The sequence below is a fragment of the Lactuca virosa genome, chromosome 4 (assembly GCF_052849685.1).
Source record: "Lactuca virosa cultivar CGN04683 chromosome 4, Lactuca_virosa_CGN04683_v6, whole genome shotgun sequence".
Taxonomy (NCBI): domain Eukaryota; kingdom Viridiplantae; phylum Streptophyta; class Magnoliopsida; order Asterales; family Asteraceae; genus Lactuca; species Lactuca virosa.
In genome coordinates this window covers 523,467,939-523,483,439 of record NC_136429.1, presented here as the reverse complement: position 1 = coordinate 523,483,439, position 15,501 = coordinate 523,467,939, and the positions used below count along the sequence as shown (strand labels likewise).

General features: G+C 33.0%; 2 protein-coding genes across 3 annotated transcripts; both read left to right on the top strand.

Annotated features, from left to right (window-relative positions):
• The first annotated feature begins 7,495 nt into the window (after positions 1 to 7,495).
• EMB506 (Ankyrin repeat family protein) lies at positions 7,496 to 9,875 on the top strand. Its single transcript, XM_079046631.1, has 8 exons — positions 7,496 to 7,758; positions 8,028 to 8,443; positions 8,536 to 8,615; positions 8,731 to 8,829; positions 8,984 to 9,082; positions 9,180 to 9,278; positions 9,357 to 9,455; positions 9,546 to 9,875. The coding sequence occupies exons 2-8, from the start codon at positions 8,044 to 8,046 to the stop codon at positions 9,648 to 9,650; spliced, it is 981 nt and encodes a 326-aa protein (XP_078902757.1). The 5' UTR covers positions 7,496 to 7,758; positions 8,028 to 8,043; the 3' UTR covers positions 9,651 to 9,875.
• Positions 9,876 to 12,081: 2,206 nt separating this feature from the next.
• On the top strand, positions 12,082 to 14,353 carry LOC145109469 (uncharacterized). 2 transcript variants are annotated; one of them, XM_079046632.1, is made up of 10 exons: positions 12,082 to 12,190; positions 12,400 to 12,545; positions 12,679 to 12,837; positions 12,932 to 12,985; positions 13,060 to 13,158; positions 13,272 to 13,364; positions 13,636 to 13,779; positions 13,855 to 13,962; positions 14,041 to 14,092; positions 14,195 to 14,353. In XM_079046632.1, the coding sequence occupies exons 2-10, from the start codon at positions 12,459 to 12,461 to the stop codon at positions 14,227 to 14,229; spliced, it is 831 nt and encodes a 276-aa protein (XP_078902758.1). In that variant the 5' UTR covers positions 12,082 to 12,190; positions 12,400 to 12,458; the 3' UTR covers positions 14,230 to 14,353. The 2 variants fall into 2 exon arrangements, with proteins under 2 accessions (XP_078902758.1, XP_078902759.1); XM_079046633.1 differs by lacking the exon at positions 12,082 to 12,190 and adding an exon at positions 12,197 to 12,308.
• Positions 14,354 to 15,501: the final 1,148 nt, after the last annotated feature.

The window sequence follows — 15,501 nt, the reverse complement described above, 5'->3', positions numbered from 1 at the left end:
AGTAATTGGGTTAATTGTTTGATGATTAAACATAATAATTATATTATTGTGGGTTGAAAACCCTATGTACTCACCAGGTTTTCCAACCTGACCCACTCAGTTTATTTGTATCACAGGTGTCGATATGAAGTTACATTACACTGAGAGATTTAAAAGAGATGTAGATCACTAGTGTAAATGAATGTAAGTTCTGTTTATGCTTATGTTTCTGTATTGACGATGACATCCCAAATGTTTTAAAAGTGAATAAAAATACATTTCTTTAGAAATGCTTTGATAACGTATTTATCATATTTTACTGGGAACAAATTCCGCAACATTTTTATTGAAAGAACTCTGATTTTTATAAAGCATAAACAAAATCGGTCTTTTCTGGCCGTGAAAATGGGGATGTCACATAGTCGTTTAAATCGTCCTTATCACTCCGAAACGTTTACATGTTAGTTCTAATATCGTAGTCGTACGTTTAGAATCCTAAACACATAAGGTTTCCAGATCCGGTCGGCAACAGACCATAGATCCGAACAAATAACAACATATGAGGCATAAATCATTTAGCACATAAAGCATATTAGGCATACTTTCCTAAATAAGTTAGTGCTCACATCTCACAATCATCGCTTAGCATTCTAAGTTTAAGTCTAGAAATAAATCCATATTCCTAGTTCTCTTAAACTAATGTTCTGATACCAACTATGACATCCCCATTTTTTCACGGCCAGAAAAGACCGATTTTGTTTATGCTTTATAAAAATCAGAGTACCTCTTTTAATAAAAATGTTGCGGAATTTGTTTCCAGAAAAACATGATAAATACGTTATCAAAGCATTTCCGAAGAAATGTATTTTTATCCATTTTAAAACATTTGGGATGTCATCGTCAATACAGAAACATAAGCATAAACAGAACTTACATTCATTTACACTAGTGATCTACATCTCTTTTAAATCCCTCGGTGTAAAGTAGCTTCATATCGACACCTGTGATACAAATAAGCTTGAGTGGGTCAGGTTGGGAAACCTGGTGAGTACATAGGGTTTTCAACCCACAATAATATAATTATTATGTTTAAACAACAAACAATCAACCCCATTTATCCATCCCCATTATCTTCCTTACTCTCAAGGGTCTACCCTAAGAGTCATCTATTCGTTTATTCCGAAGTCCCTTGCTTCCAGGGTTATAAGGCCGACACTAAGTCCACAGCTGTCAATGCACTAATTTCATAGCTGCAAAAGTTCCTTCATCGGGTACTAAATCCATAGCTACCAGTGTAGGTACTAAGTCCATAGCTACCAACGTTTATCTAACAGGTACTAAGCCCATAGCTACCAGGTACTAAATCCATAGCTACCAACACCTAACAAGTACTAAGTCCATAGCTACCTATGTTTACCTAATAGGTATTAAGTCCATAGCTACCATCGTTTGTCCAATAGGCACTAAGTCCATAGCTGCCGGTGTTTATTTATTGGGCACTAAGTTTATAGCTACCAATGTTTACTCACATCATCTTTTATCTCTCATCATTCATCTACCCATGTTATACCCAACATATTTGTAGATATAAAATACATATACAGTTTAAATCATTTAAAACATGTATACAAATCTTTCACCCAGCATAGACAACAAGTATTCAGACAATATGCACACATAACACGTAATTCAAATAAAATACATCATATCTATGTGTAAGATGAAAGTAACTATGCACTCACCTGGAAGGTGGTGACTCTGTACTCGAACAGCGCTTCATTACTTCTTAAAACAATTTCCCTCGACAAAACCTACTATCAATACCACTAGGGTTTAGTCTAACGTTAACCGCGACTAATTAATAGTCTACCTATTATTATTCTTATTATTATTATTATTATTATTATTATTATTATTATTATATAAGCGTTAAATAACACTCAATATAACTCATAATAATAGCCCAAATAATTATTTTAAGGACCTAATAACGTTACTATAATTATTTAAAAGTTATATTAAAAATTGCATAGGCGTAGCTCACTTACAGCGAATTTTAAAGAAAACCGGGCTTCGCTTGGAGCAGCGTTTCCGAACCGAAAGACCCTTTTTCTCGGGACTCCGCGAGCCTCGGGGATTCCTTTGGGTGCTAGGGGTTTTTCCTAGGGTTTAGGGGGGTTAAAACCCTTAGAGAGAGAAAGTATTTTAGAGAGAGAAGGAGAATGGTGTGGAAAATCCGAGAAATCTCGCAGCTATTTATAGGATGCTGGCTTCGGACTACGTTGCGCGTTCAGCAACACTACGCTGGGCGTAGTTCGGATGAGGATGCCAGCTCGCACCAGCTGGCTCGCACTCGGACTCGGAAGGGATAAGGCTGTGGTACGCGGAGCGTAATCAACCTCGGACGCGGGGCGTAGCGAAGGGCAACGTGTCCTTCATCCGAAGTGAGGCGTGATCAGCAAGCAACGGCTAGGATCTTGCCACGTCATCACCAGACTTCGCAAATTCGAGTCTAAACTTTAAAAATTCGTATCTTTACCATACGAGCTCCGTTTTTGACGTTCTTTATATCCACGCGTAGGCGGGAACGTACTCTACAACTTTCGCTTAGACTCCGTCGGCTAATTTTGACTTTATTTTAAAAGTTATATTTTTAACAGGCCGGGACAGGATTGGTCCGTTAAAAATTCATAACTTCTTCATCCGACGTCCGTTTTCGTCTGTCTTTTTATCGTTATGCTACTATTAACGAGATCTTCGATTCTCGTTTAGGTTGTGTCGGGTAAAAACCGTTCGATCTAATATTCGAACTTCGAGCTGTACACTACTAAGCCGAAACTTCGAAAAATTATAACTTCCTCATACGAAGTCAAATTTGGGCGTTCTTTTTATGGACGCTCTCGGTTTAACGTTTTCTACGACTTTCGTTTAGATTGCTAAGGGTAAAAGTCGATCTATCGTAAATTCACTATTTACGTCTCCCGGTGCCGTGCCGGTTCTGCCGTAAAACTTCGACGGGTCATAACTTCTTCGTTATAACTCGGATTTCGGCGTTCTTTATATGTACGGAAACCTTGATACATATTCTACAACTTGGTTAAGATTATTTATTTTAAATAATCTTTTGTCGAAAAGTCGTTTTCGACCCCTATTATCTCTAAATTGACTAGCCCGGATCTACGGGCGTTACAGTGGGACCTGCAGGTCTACGGGTGACAAATGTCATACCATTTTCGACGTCTTTAGATCGTCGTGATTTGTACTAGTCAATCAAGCATGGTTATAACCTCATCACACTTTACCTTAATTAAACAAATTGGTTTTAAAGGTAGTTAGTACTTCAATAGTTGTTTTATACAACACTACTGTATATCTTCGTTTTCCCATTACATTCATATAGTGATATTCTCACATCGAGTAATGTAATCTATTTCCTAGTAGCATGAGCATTCAGTTAAAAGGGGGCCTATAATGCTAACTTTATGATTCCTTAGTTTATACATCATGGTTATATATAATTAAGATCCGACAGGCAGTAGGATGTTTGCTTTCTGCTTCATTTCCTGTTCCTTGTTTGGTTGTGGGCTTAGAGCAGATTCACACAGTCTACTATCTATTCAATATTAGTTAAATATATAACCCGTATACACCAAGTAATCATAAGGAGTAACAGGTATGAGTCAGGTCATAGAATACAAATTCAATATACAACTTTCTAGTACAAAAAACATACTTTTTGGATAGATCATTAAGTAAGTGAAACTAGAAACTTATTTATAAAAGGTTTGATTCGCATTATCAAACCAGTATAACTTAAAGGACCTTTAGTGGTTAATTCTATAATACCTTAGTTTATGCATCGGTGTTATATATAATTAATATCCGACAGGCAGTTGGATGTGTATTTTCCGCCTTACTTCCTGTTCCTTGTTTGGTTGTGGGCTTAGGGCAGATTCATACATTTAACTGTCCGTTCGATATTAGATTATATATAACTAGTATAAACTAAGTGATTATAGAAGGAACTATTGTGGTTACCATTTTACTAAAGGAAATTTATGATTTTCTTAAGGAATGTTTTCTTCAAATATAAAAGAACTATTACAGTTAACTCCGTAGGTACCAAATGAATACGCCAGGGTTGTATACGATGAAGATCTAACAAACAATGGGATGTGTGACTTCCGCCTCATTTCCTGTTCCTTGTTTGGTTGTGGGCTTATGATAGATTCACACAATCGATTGTCTGTTTACTCTAATTTGTATGTAACTTGTATCCATTTAGTACTCATAGAAGGAATTGTAGAGTCATTTTTACTTATCATTCATCACATCAGTTAATATAGGATTTTCTGGAGGAACAAGCGAACTTTTCAAAAGAACTTATAGTTTACTTTTCATAACTAAAATACTTATGAACTCACCAGCTTAAATGCTGGTCTACTCTTTCAAAATAACTTGTATTCTCAGGAAACTAGTAGACAGGTACGCACTCTGGAATTCATAAGATGGAGTATAGTAGCTTCATGTCTTGTTTTGTTATTTACTTTTGGATTCAATCTTTTGTGAATCACATACTTTGTAAACACTTTAATATTAATGCAATGGTTGTTTGTTACTTTGATTACTATGATGCATGTGTTGTGATACTAAACATGACGTCATCCGCCCCCGAACGTTTCCGCCCTTCTACTTTTCATCTATGTTCAGTGATCGTAGTGATTATTGTAGTGATTATTAATGATGGATGGATAGAGATCTTGCGTCTTCCTACTTGAGGTGGAAGCTCAAATACATGTTGATCACAATGGAAAGACCGTAACAGTAGTAGTAATAATGGTGGTGTACTAGGATTATACTTCGATGTTCAAGTTAGTGATATACTCAACAGAGTGTTAAGGAATGATATAAGGAGTTTTTAGAGAAATGATAGCTACCTCCTATGGAGGAAGTATTTATAATGTTGATGAAGGGGAAATTTTTTGTTACATTTTACAATTTTGGCCTTTGTCGTATATACTTTTTACAGGTGATCGTGGGAGGCACACAATCCTTCGAGGGAATTAGGTGGAATGCTTTTGGCACTCCCGCGTTGCTTTGGTTCCACACATTTGGTGTTTTTTTTCCTTGCTTTGGCTTCTGGGATGTCACCTCTTGTCTTGGCGGTTGACATAAGTTGAGGAGCTCATTGTTCGGCTCTTGGGCCTATTAGAGTGGTACACTGGTAGTATGCAATTTAGAAATGCATGAATTTACAAATTATTAGACCATTAATCACAACTACATTAACCAAACTGCAAGTGCATGCAAAGTAGTAGTGTATTAAAAATAAGTGTTGCCACATATCCACAAAAAAGAAAAAAAAATAGTAAGAGTTGTCTTTCTTGATATAGGTAACGGTTTGTAGGGATGTAAACGGGCCGAACTAGTAGCTGGCTACTTGAGCTCGTCTCATTAAAAGCTCGAAAAGAGCCAAACCTTAACAAGCTAAATCCTAGAATAAAGCCCGATCATGCATGTGAGGGCTTGTTTAAACTCGTGAGCTTAAACGAGCTTTTGTATAATATATTTTTATTATATATATATATTATTATTTATTACTTATATATTAAGAAAAATATGAAAAAATAACTAGTCGAACGGGTTCTTTAATAAGCTTCACGGATAAACGAGCCGATCTCGAGCTTCATATATATGTTTCACGAGTCGAGCTCAAGATCGAGATCGAGCCTCTAGACTCTTAACGAGCTCGAGCTTTTATAAATTTAAATGAGTGGCTTGATTAATGTCAAGGCTCGGCTTAACTCCTTTACATCCTAATTGTTTTAAGATTGTTTTTTCAAGATTGTAACAACAGACATGGAAATTGACATAACTGTGTTCGTGGATATGGTTTGGTAAACTCATTTTTAGCTAATGACAAAGTGGATATGTTGTGGTAAATATAAGCATCTCTAAAGCTTAACAAACACACATGCATGAAAAAAGTTTTGGGACCTTAAAATGGGAGTTTGGAGCACTTGTAAGTCCAATCCTTGTTGGCACATCCAAAATGTATCTTATAAATAGGTAGTCCGAAATATTAGAATCCAAAACGATTTAGCTCACGTCTTATATGACCGATATAATTGATATATAGTCATAAATGGACATTCTGGAGTATCTAGTGATATTTGTAAATGTCTTGATTCCACATATAATGTTCTTATTCTTGTAAAGGGAAATGATTTGTTCACAAGTTTTTTTTCTTACACAAAAATTTATGTTTTAAAATATTGTATTGCATAATTAATTATTATGTATAGAGAAAAATTGTTGTGTACGAATCATTTTCCAAGAACGGTGTGGTGTACGATATCCATATTTGTTATAATAATAATATATAGCGCACTAATAATTTACAAATTAAGTTCTAAAAAAGTAGATAAAAAGTGTCGGGCCATCTCGACCAACCGACAAAAATTCTGTTTTGATCCGCAACAGATTTGGGTGCTGTTTGTTTTTTCTGAGGCAAAATGTATGCAGTCTGCGGACCACATCTGTAGACCTCTGCAGTAGAAGAGGTGGACCAAACGTCTGCATTCTGAAAAAAGAAGACTGTTTGTTTTTTTAACATCTGCGGACTACTAAAATAAACTAAAATCTATATAAACTGATTTTTTAAAACTTCAAAGTGATTTTTTTTAATATTTTTATGACTTTGTTATAAATAATTAACGAATCTAGATCAACTTTTATGTATTATTGTATAAAAAATAAAAATAAAAATGGTATGAATTAACATATATATTTGATAAAAACCAACAACTTTGGTTGCAAAGTTATAACTAAACATTATAATTAGTGATCAAAGAATTTGATACATAAATGGATGGAAATAAACTTTGATTTTTTCAATTAAATCCATTAAAAACGTACCATAAATATTTTCTCGAGAAATTGACGATACTGTATTAAATAATGTTTTACAAAATTTGGCAAAAAAATATAAGAATATATTACGATTTTTTTTTTCATATTTATATAAACAACTTCAACGACTATTATTGTAATAAATCTTTATTTATAAATTTGTCAAAAATATCATGTTTGTATCGTCGAACGTTTTTTTTAAGTTTTGTAATTTTTTTTCAAATTGTTTAATAAAGTTGGAAAAAATATAACTTAAAAAAATAAAGATATATATGTTTTTTTAGGCTAGAAGATGTCTGAAGATGTTAGAAGACTCTGGTCCACATCTGCGCCAAGAAGATGACGCGCAGACATTTTTAGGTCTGCAGTCTTCAGAAAAACAAACAGTCTGCGAAGGCTAATGTCTGCGCGTGGTCTGCACGACGCAGACAGAAGAAGCTACGCATATCTGCATAAAAAAAACAAACTATTGATGATTTGAACATTTTATTCAACATTCATCAGGCCCAACTTCCCTACGATAGTTTACGTTTGTCCTCGAGATAGGTCTCTTTATAGACTATAGAGCCCATAATTCCTAATTATTTCTTTATAGACTATAGAGCCCGCATATACATTTCTACATTTCAGCTATATGATTTCTCGTTTCACTGTTCATATGAATACCTGCAATAATCGGAATATCGGATAGGAGATTAAAATCGAGGAATTATTGGTTCAAGGCTTCCACTTATATCTTCCCCAGAACGCTACTGGCGAGAGTATACAGGATTCAATAGCGAATTTTTGGGAAAAAAAAAATCAGTTTTGAACAATTGAGGTGAGAACCGGTGATTAACCAAGAGTAGACATTTCTAGCGCCTCAAGGTATGTCGTCTGATACACGAGTTTTCTTTTTTCTGGGTTCATAAATTTGTTATTTGGGGTTGATTGTGTGTTTACAAGATTACTCTTGAGGTAAGTTGAATGTAGAATTAGCTGGTTGGACTTGTAAATCAATGTGTAGCTTTATCTTCCAAAGAGCGCCAGGTGTTCGATGTAATGTCCAAAAGAGATGTTCTCTTTGTTTCTGCATTTATGACATGCATATTCATAGGTTCCTTTTTCTCTGATATAACATCTACCTTTCCATGCAGATTGACCTCAATAAAAATGGTGGTATTATCATGCTCAACAACACACTCTTCAGTACAACTCCCCTTCCATTCTTCTGTTACTATTACTCCATCTCTATGTAACTGCACCAGTATCAATTTCATTCAAATGATTACTCACCCTATCCTTATAGAAAAAACATCTAGGTTTCCTGCAATTAGGGGAAAATTTTACCCTAAATTTTGTGCAATCAATCCACACCAAACTTCTTCCACTACCCACTTAGGAAACTGGGAAGATCCTGTTAGTAGTGATAGTGAAACTGATGAAGAAGATGACATTGAAGAGAACAATCTTGACTTTGAAAGTGATTGGGAGGAAGAAAAGGATGCTTCAGAAACCCAAATTAATATGGAAAGTTTGTCCACAAGCCAGATTGAGGAAGATTTAAAAAAAGGTTTATCCTGTTATTATTATATCCCTTTGGTTTTTATGGTTTAAATCATGTTCTATAAGCTGAAAGTGGAGGATTTGTTTTTATGATTGCAGAGGTTGAACTACTTCTGTCACCTGAAGAAAGAGCAATCTTGCTACAAAATGAATCTCCTAATTTGGACAAAATATCAACGGTGTGTTTTAAAATCTTAATATGCATTCTAATGATGATTTTTGAAAAAAAAAAAAAGTTTCTTTTTTATTGGCTTTTAAACACCAAGTTTGATTTTTTAAGATTTTGTTACTCAGGAAAAGTGGAACCCTTTGCATACATTGGCCTTAGCAGGGCAGATAAAGTTCATGGATAACCTTTTAGAAAATGGATTTGAGATTGATGCAGTTGATAAGGTATTGTTTTTATATATAATGGATCCGAATCATCCAATTAGTGAAATTTAAAATAACTTATCTAAAAAACATATGGGTCAAAGTCAATTAGTCAAACTGAAAGTACATTGCTATTTCTTGTATTTAATATTTTAATCCATTTAATGCAAAGCAGGAAGGACAAACTGCTCTTCACAAAGCAGTTTTAGGGAAAAAAGAGGCTGTGATTAGTCATCTTTTAAGAAAAGGTGCAAGTCCTCATGCCCAAGATCTGGTGGGACCCACCCTTCTCCTTCAACCTCCATTTTCCATAATCATTATTCATTTCTTTTATTTCTTCTTCAAAAATTACTAAAATACCCTTGTGATAGAGTGGTGCTACTCCACTTCATTATGCAGTTCAAGTGAGTGCCATGCAAACGGTTAAGTTGCTCATCAAATGCAAAGTTGACGTGAACGTTGCTGATAATGTAATAATATAAATATTTGATTCTTTTATTTATTTTTTACTTTTTGTTAAAATTTAATTCAATCTTATTGTTTTATAGGAAGGGTGGACCCCATTGCATGTTGCAATGCAAAGTAGAAACAGAGACATTGCAAAAGTTTTGCTTGTGAATGGTGCAGACAAGACTAGAAGAACTGAGGTCAGTAAATTTTATAACAAATTTCAAGAAATATAAAAAAAAATGGATCGTTATATAAAATAATCACTTAATATATTCTTTTTTTTTCAGAATGGGAAAACACCTCTTGATTTAGGGTTATGTTATGGGAAAGAATTCAAAGCATATGATCTTGCCAAATTACTAAAGCTTGTACCAGCAAACAATTATCACTGATGCCACGTGTCATGTTCATATGTTCTTGTTTTGTTATTCCACATATTTGATGTTCAAGAATCAATAGAAATCATCTTGAATTACATGAGATTTATATGTATTATTTGTAGAACTATATCAAATAACAAAAATGGTTTTGAAAAAATAGGCACACGCAATGAAATGTTTTACTTCTTTCATGAGAAATATATACTCTCCTCTAAACTTGTTTGTTTAGATTTTTGATTTTTGTATTCCATGTATTTAAATTGTGTGGTATTTTTTTACAAACGTTTTAGTTGATTATCGAGTTGTTGTATTTGCTAATTTCAACTTTTGGCTTCACATAAACATCTGGAAATTTGCTTATGTGGAAATAGCAGTTTAATCTGTTATCACAGGTCATAATGGTGTAATAAAAAAGAAATCGTTTGTTTGGTGGGTGTCTTTTTTTTTTTTTTTTTTTTGTTTTCATGACCGAATGGTTAAATTGGTAGAACTTTGTTGCTTAAATATGGTTTTGCTTCTTATTATTGAAGTGTGGCATACTTGATCCAACCAAACCAGATCTTTTATTAGAAAATATTTTTATTCATAGTCAATTTTTATTATTTTTGTGGTTATAAAAATTATAAAGAAATTATTTTTATCATTAGAAAACAAAGATTGTATTAATATGCCATGTCATGAAGTTAAACCTTTTTAGTCTCTTTCAATTCGGATGGCAATCTCGACAAAGTATTGCGGCAAAATTTTGAACCACACAAAATGTATTGTTCCTAAACACCATGGTTATTAATATGTATATAATGCAATGACTAATATCCTTAATATCATGTTATTCATTAAATGATATTAATTATTATATATATTAAAACAAAAGTTGTTATGAATGGTAAAGTTGTAGGTTTTTAAATTTTTGCTACTAAACTTTTTATTTTAAGTTTTGGCCACAATGTATAGTTTTAGAGTTTTACAATTTTGCCCTAAAATTTTGTTATTTTAGATTTTGTCAACAAATAATCTTAAATTTTGCCCATAAACTTTCTTATTTTAGACTTTAGCTACATAACTTTCTTATTTTGGCATATTTGATCCCTAAACTTTCTTATGTTTGTACTTTCCACCACTTACTTTTTTGAATGCCACTTTTCATCCCATACTTTGTAAAATATCATTTTCACCCCCTCAATTTTGAAGACCGACATTTTTCATCTCTTTACCTTTTGTATCTTCGCATGTTTGACATGTTTGATCCCTACGTAGAAAATAAATAACAAGAACGGTCCTTGTAATCTACATATAGGTCCTTGTGCAAAATTATATTTATAGGAATTGTACATATGTTTAAAAAATTACATAAATGCAAATTTCTAATAAAAAATTTTAAAATATGAGCTTTTGTCCCTACGTAAAAAATGAATTGTGAAAATGATCCATGTTTTTTTTTTCAAAAATCAGTCCCTTTATTTTTGTAAGCAAAACTTTGTCTGTGTCCCCGCGAATCGGGAGGAGCATTTTCTAATTGTTCATAAAAATAAAGCTTAATATATGCAAGTTAAATTTTTTAAAATAATTAAAAAAAAACTGATATAATGTAACATGTAATTTTTATAATTTTATGATAATGTAATTTATAGATTTATAGTAATAAAAATATATTATACGTATTTGTTAAAAATAATTAATAGAAGAGGGGTTTGACAATATATATAGAGTTACAAAAATAAATACAATTTTTAGTATAAAACGAAGTAGGGTTAAAAAATTTGCATCACATTTACTCCATTTAAGTTTTAAAAAATAAAGATTGATCGGAGCTGATGTAGAAAACAAAACTGAAATTAATTATTATAATATTGTAATAAAAAATAAATAAAAATATATTGTTATTTATCATATTGAATTTTAAACAAAACTAAAAAAAAACTTATATGATACATTCGATCACACACAATCATAATAGGATGAACATTTGGACATTTAGATCGGACCGAACCGGACCAGACATTGACCTTGACCAGGACCGGTTTTTATAGTAGGTCTGGTCATCGGTTATTTGAATCATGCAAAATGGGTCTGGGTAGGTCCGGTCTAGGTCCATGCCCGGTTTAATGGGTATCTGTTTTAAATAATAAATAAACTAATTTTGATAGAACTTCAACGCGTTGTACCATATGCCCCTAAAGTTGTATCAGTCTATGGGTACAAGAACCGAAAAAACCCAAACCCGAACCTGGATCCGGACCCAATAAGTTTCAACAAGTCCAGTCTACAGTTCATCAATTTTTATCAGACCGGTCCACCCTACTTCAAGGTGTTGTACCATGTGGGCCGGTCCAAGAACCGGTTCTGGTCCAATATACTCACGCTATAGGACTTTGGGCTGGGCCATAAACGTCTGCCATAGATGAAGCATGAAGTCGTCGACGACTTCGATATTTTTCGCGCCAATAAGCCCAGTACCTATTCAGGAATCGTGCAACCTTTTCCGTCATCGTCGATTTCTTTCTTTAGATTGACTGTTTACTTCGCTTCATGCAATTCAGTGGATTTAAAAGGTATATATGTTTTGTTGATCTTCAGTAATAACTATGTATTCGATATCTTTGGACTATTGTAATACGACACATCGCTTATTTGGTAATAGATACGAGTAGGAAAAGGAGAATGATTAGGGTACAGAACTACAGATTGCTGTTTTTGATTTTTCCTGCACTATCAATCCGTAAATTGGCTTTACTATTTCACTTTTCAATGATGATTTCAGGTGAGATTTAGTATTTGGGGTTATAACTAGGGCAAAATTTTGATTCTCCACAATCATCAATGGAGGATGAGAAGGACGCGTTTTACGTTGTGAGGAAAGGCGACATTGTTGGCGTGTACAGGAGTTTGAATGATTGCCAGTCTCTGGTAAACTTGTTTTGATTTCATCTTCATCTTCTTTCGAATTCCAGTATTCATCCAGTTACTTCTGCTAATCTTCATTTTTTTCACCTCATAAACAATGTAAGTGACTTACTCTAATCTTTGAACAATCATTCAGCTATGTGGTCCAGATGTTGATGTTTTCAAAGGCTATCGATTGTCTAACGTTGCTGAAAAATTCCTCTCCTCGCATGGACTCAATAATGCAATCTATTCCGTTGGTGTTTCTAATGTCCAAGGTGACCTTTTTGGACAACTTATTCCCTGTCCATTTCAGGTTAGACTTCTTCATTCTTCATTCTTCATTCATCTGAATCTTGATATCTTTTTATCTTTATTTTTGTAATGTTCATGAGTTCATCATGTTTCAGCAACCAGCTTCCATTAAAGCTAACAGCAAGACACCTATAGAGAAGAGGATGAAGGTAATGTTGCAATTTGTATTGCATCATAAACTTCTTTCATGTCTAAATTTTATGATTTGTGTTTTTTTACACAGAAAGATGTTGTTGGATCAACTTCATTATCAGAAGCTCCTCAAAGAAAGTTACCTGAAACAGAAAGCTTTATAGAAGCTTTACCAGTTTCTGCTTATTGTGTAAGTTTTCACACCATTGAGTTGAGTCTTCATGTTCTTCATTTCCAGTAATTATAAATTTATCATCATCTTTAATAATCAACTAAAACTGTCTTTAATCTTTATGTTGTCAGTGTTCCTGTATTCTTGAGTTTGATGGTGCAGCCAAAAATAACCCTGGACCTGCAGGTGCTGGTGCTGTGATCCGTGCAGTAGACGGAAGTCTGGTATATAAATATTGAACTTTTTTAAAATTCTTCCAAATATGCCCCTTATTAGTTATAAAAAAAATAAATCTTCTACATGCCCTTTTATGTCATTTCACATATTTCAGCTACAACTAGTTTTACCAAACATCATTTTTTAACAGCTAGCTTTTTAGATAGTCCGCTAAATTTTCTAGAACTAAGTAAGCCATCTCAGTTGGACAAAATTACCATTTTACCCTTATATTCCAAAATCAAAAGTTCACAATATTCAAAGTTTTGAAATTTGTAGGTTTATCGTCTGCGTGAGGGTTTAGGTGTTGCAACCAACAATGTGGCTGAATATCGAGCTGTGATTTTAGGGTTACGGTATGCTCTCGAGAGAGGGTTTAGACATATTCGTGTGCAAGGAGACTCTAAACTTGTTTGTATGCAGGTATTTTTTTTTTATATATAATATATTTGTATATATTTTTCAAGAACAATATGTTAATTTTTTTTAAGAAAACAGGTTAATGGGGTGTGGAGGACGAAAACACAGAACATGACTGAGTTGTGTAAAGTGGCGAAGGAATTGAAGGAGAAGTTTTTATCTTTCCAGATTTGTCATGTTGAAAGGGTACATATTTTTATCATATCTTTATTTATAATATGCAAATAAATTCAAAAAAATATTTCTTTTTTTAAATATTGGCAGGAATACAATTCTGAAGCAGATGCCCAAGCCAACCTGGCTGTATATCTCCAGAGTAAGAATGTCTCTAGATATTTTTCTTTAGGCTATGTTTGTTACATTGTCACTGTCACTGTCACTGTCACTGTCAGATATCTGATATCTTATATCTGTGTAGGTGGTGAAGTTCAGGAGGAAGTCGAGAGGAGATAGTTTAATTCGAACCCTTTCTAAAATGTCAACTAACAACTCTCTTTACTTTTGGGTCCTCAGAATGTAATTCGCAAACACAAGAAGCGATATTTTATAAAAAATAGCATTGACGTATTTTTTTTGACTTTGGGGTCCATAAAGGCTAAAAAAACGTAAATGAACATAAACAACTGCAATTCTAAGACAATAGAGGTATACTCTTCGGCCTATTTAGGATTATGAAATGATCCTAACTACACACATGTTGTATACTACAAAATATACAACAGAAAAATGAAAAATTTTGATAAAAAAAAATGCTTTAGACCTCGCCGTTACTTAAAGAGGTGTTATTAACCAGTTAAAAACATAATTTTTTCTTTTAACAAAAAACTAGAAAAAAAACTCATGAATGAAGGGATATAATGTTGATAATAGTTTAACCTATTAAAAGACAAACAAACGTACATCCAATCATAGATACATATTTAGATCTTATGCCCAGAGAACATATTTTAAAAATTAATAACACATGCTACATTTAATATTAAGAATTACTTAAACCAAATCTCACTTGCTCGTCAACTTGGCCAAATAGTTGAAACCTGTATATAGATCCATTTGGTGTACTATTGATGACCCAATCACCCAATCAGTATTTAATATAATATTGTATGAAGAAAAATTGTCACGTTAAGATGGATTTGATGTTAATAACTTTTTCCTCGATGGTTTTTTATACGAAAAAAATCAAATAAAGGTTTTCTATTTTGAATTATCATATATGCAAAAAAATTCTATCGTTTACATGCATATATTCAATTTGCATATATATATGCGAATCCAGTGCAAATATATGTATGAGAAAAAAAGTCGTTTGCTTTTAGTTTTTTTCCAGCGAATCGTATAGAAATCAGGATTGATTTTTTTTTTCTTTGAAAAAGAATCATATGGAAGAAGAAGTTTTTAGGTTTTCACGTATATTTGAAAACAACATTTATTTTGAGAATATACTATATTATAACCCGCGTTAAACGCAGGGAACGCATAAAAAATATAATTGTCTACAGATATTGCATAATAATTATATTTTTTTTTTATGGTTATTGCTATTATTGAAATGTGTAGAAAATACATTGAAAACGATAAATATCTATAATCATTGAATGACCTCTTTGTAGACAACATTTTTTGTTTTATTAGTTAAACAACCTTCCTTGTCACATATAGTTATAATATTGTTATATAAGCATAAACATTCTAATTAGACGTTTCTTCCATAATAAGGCTACC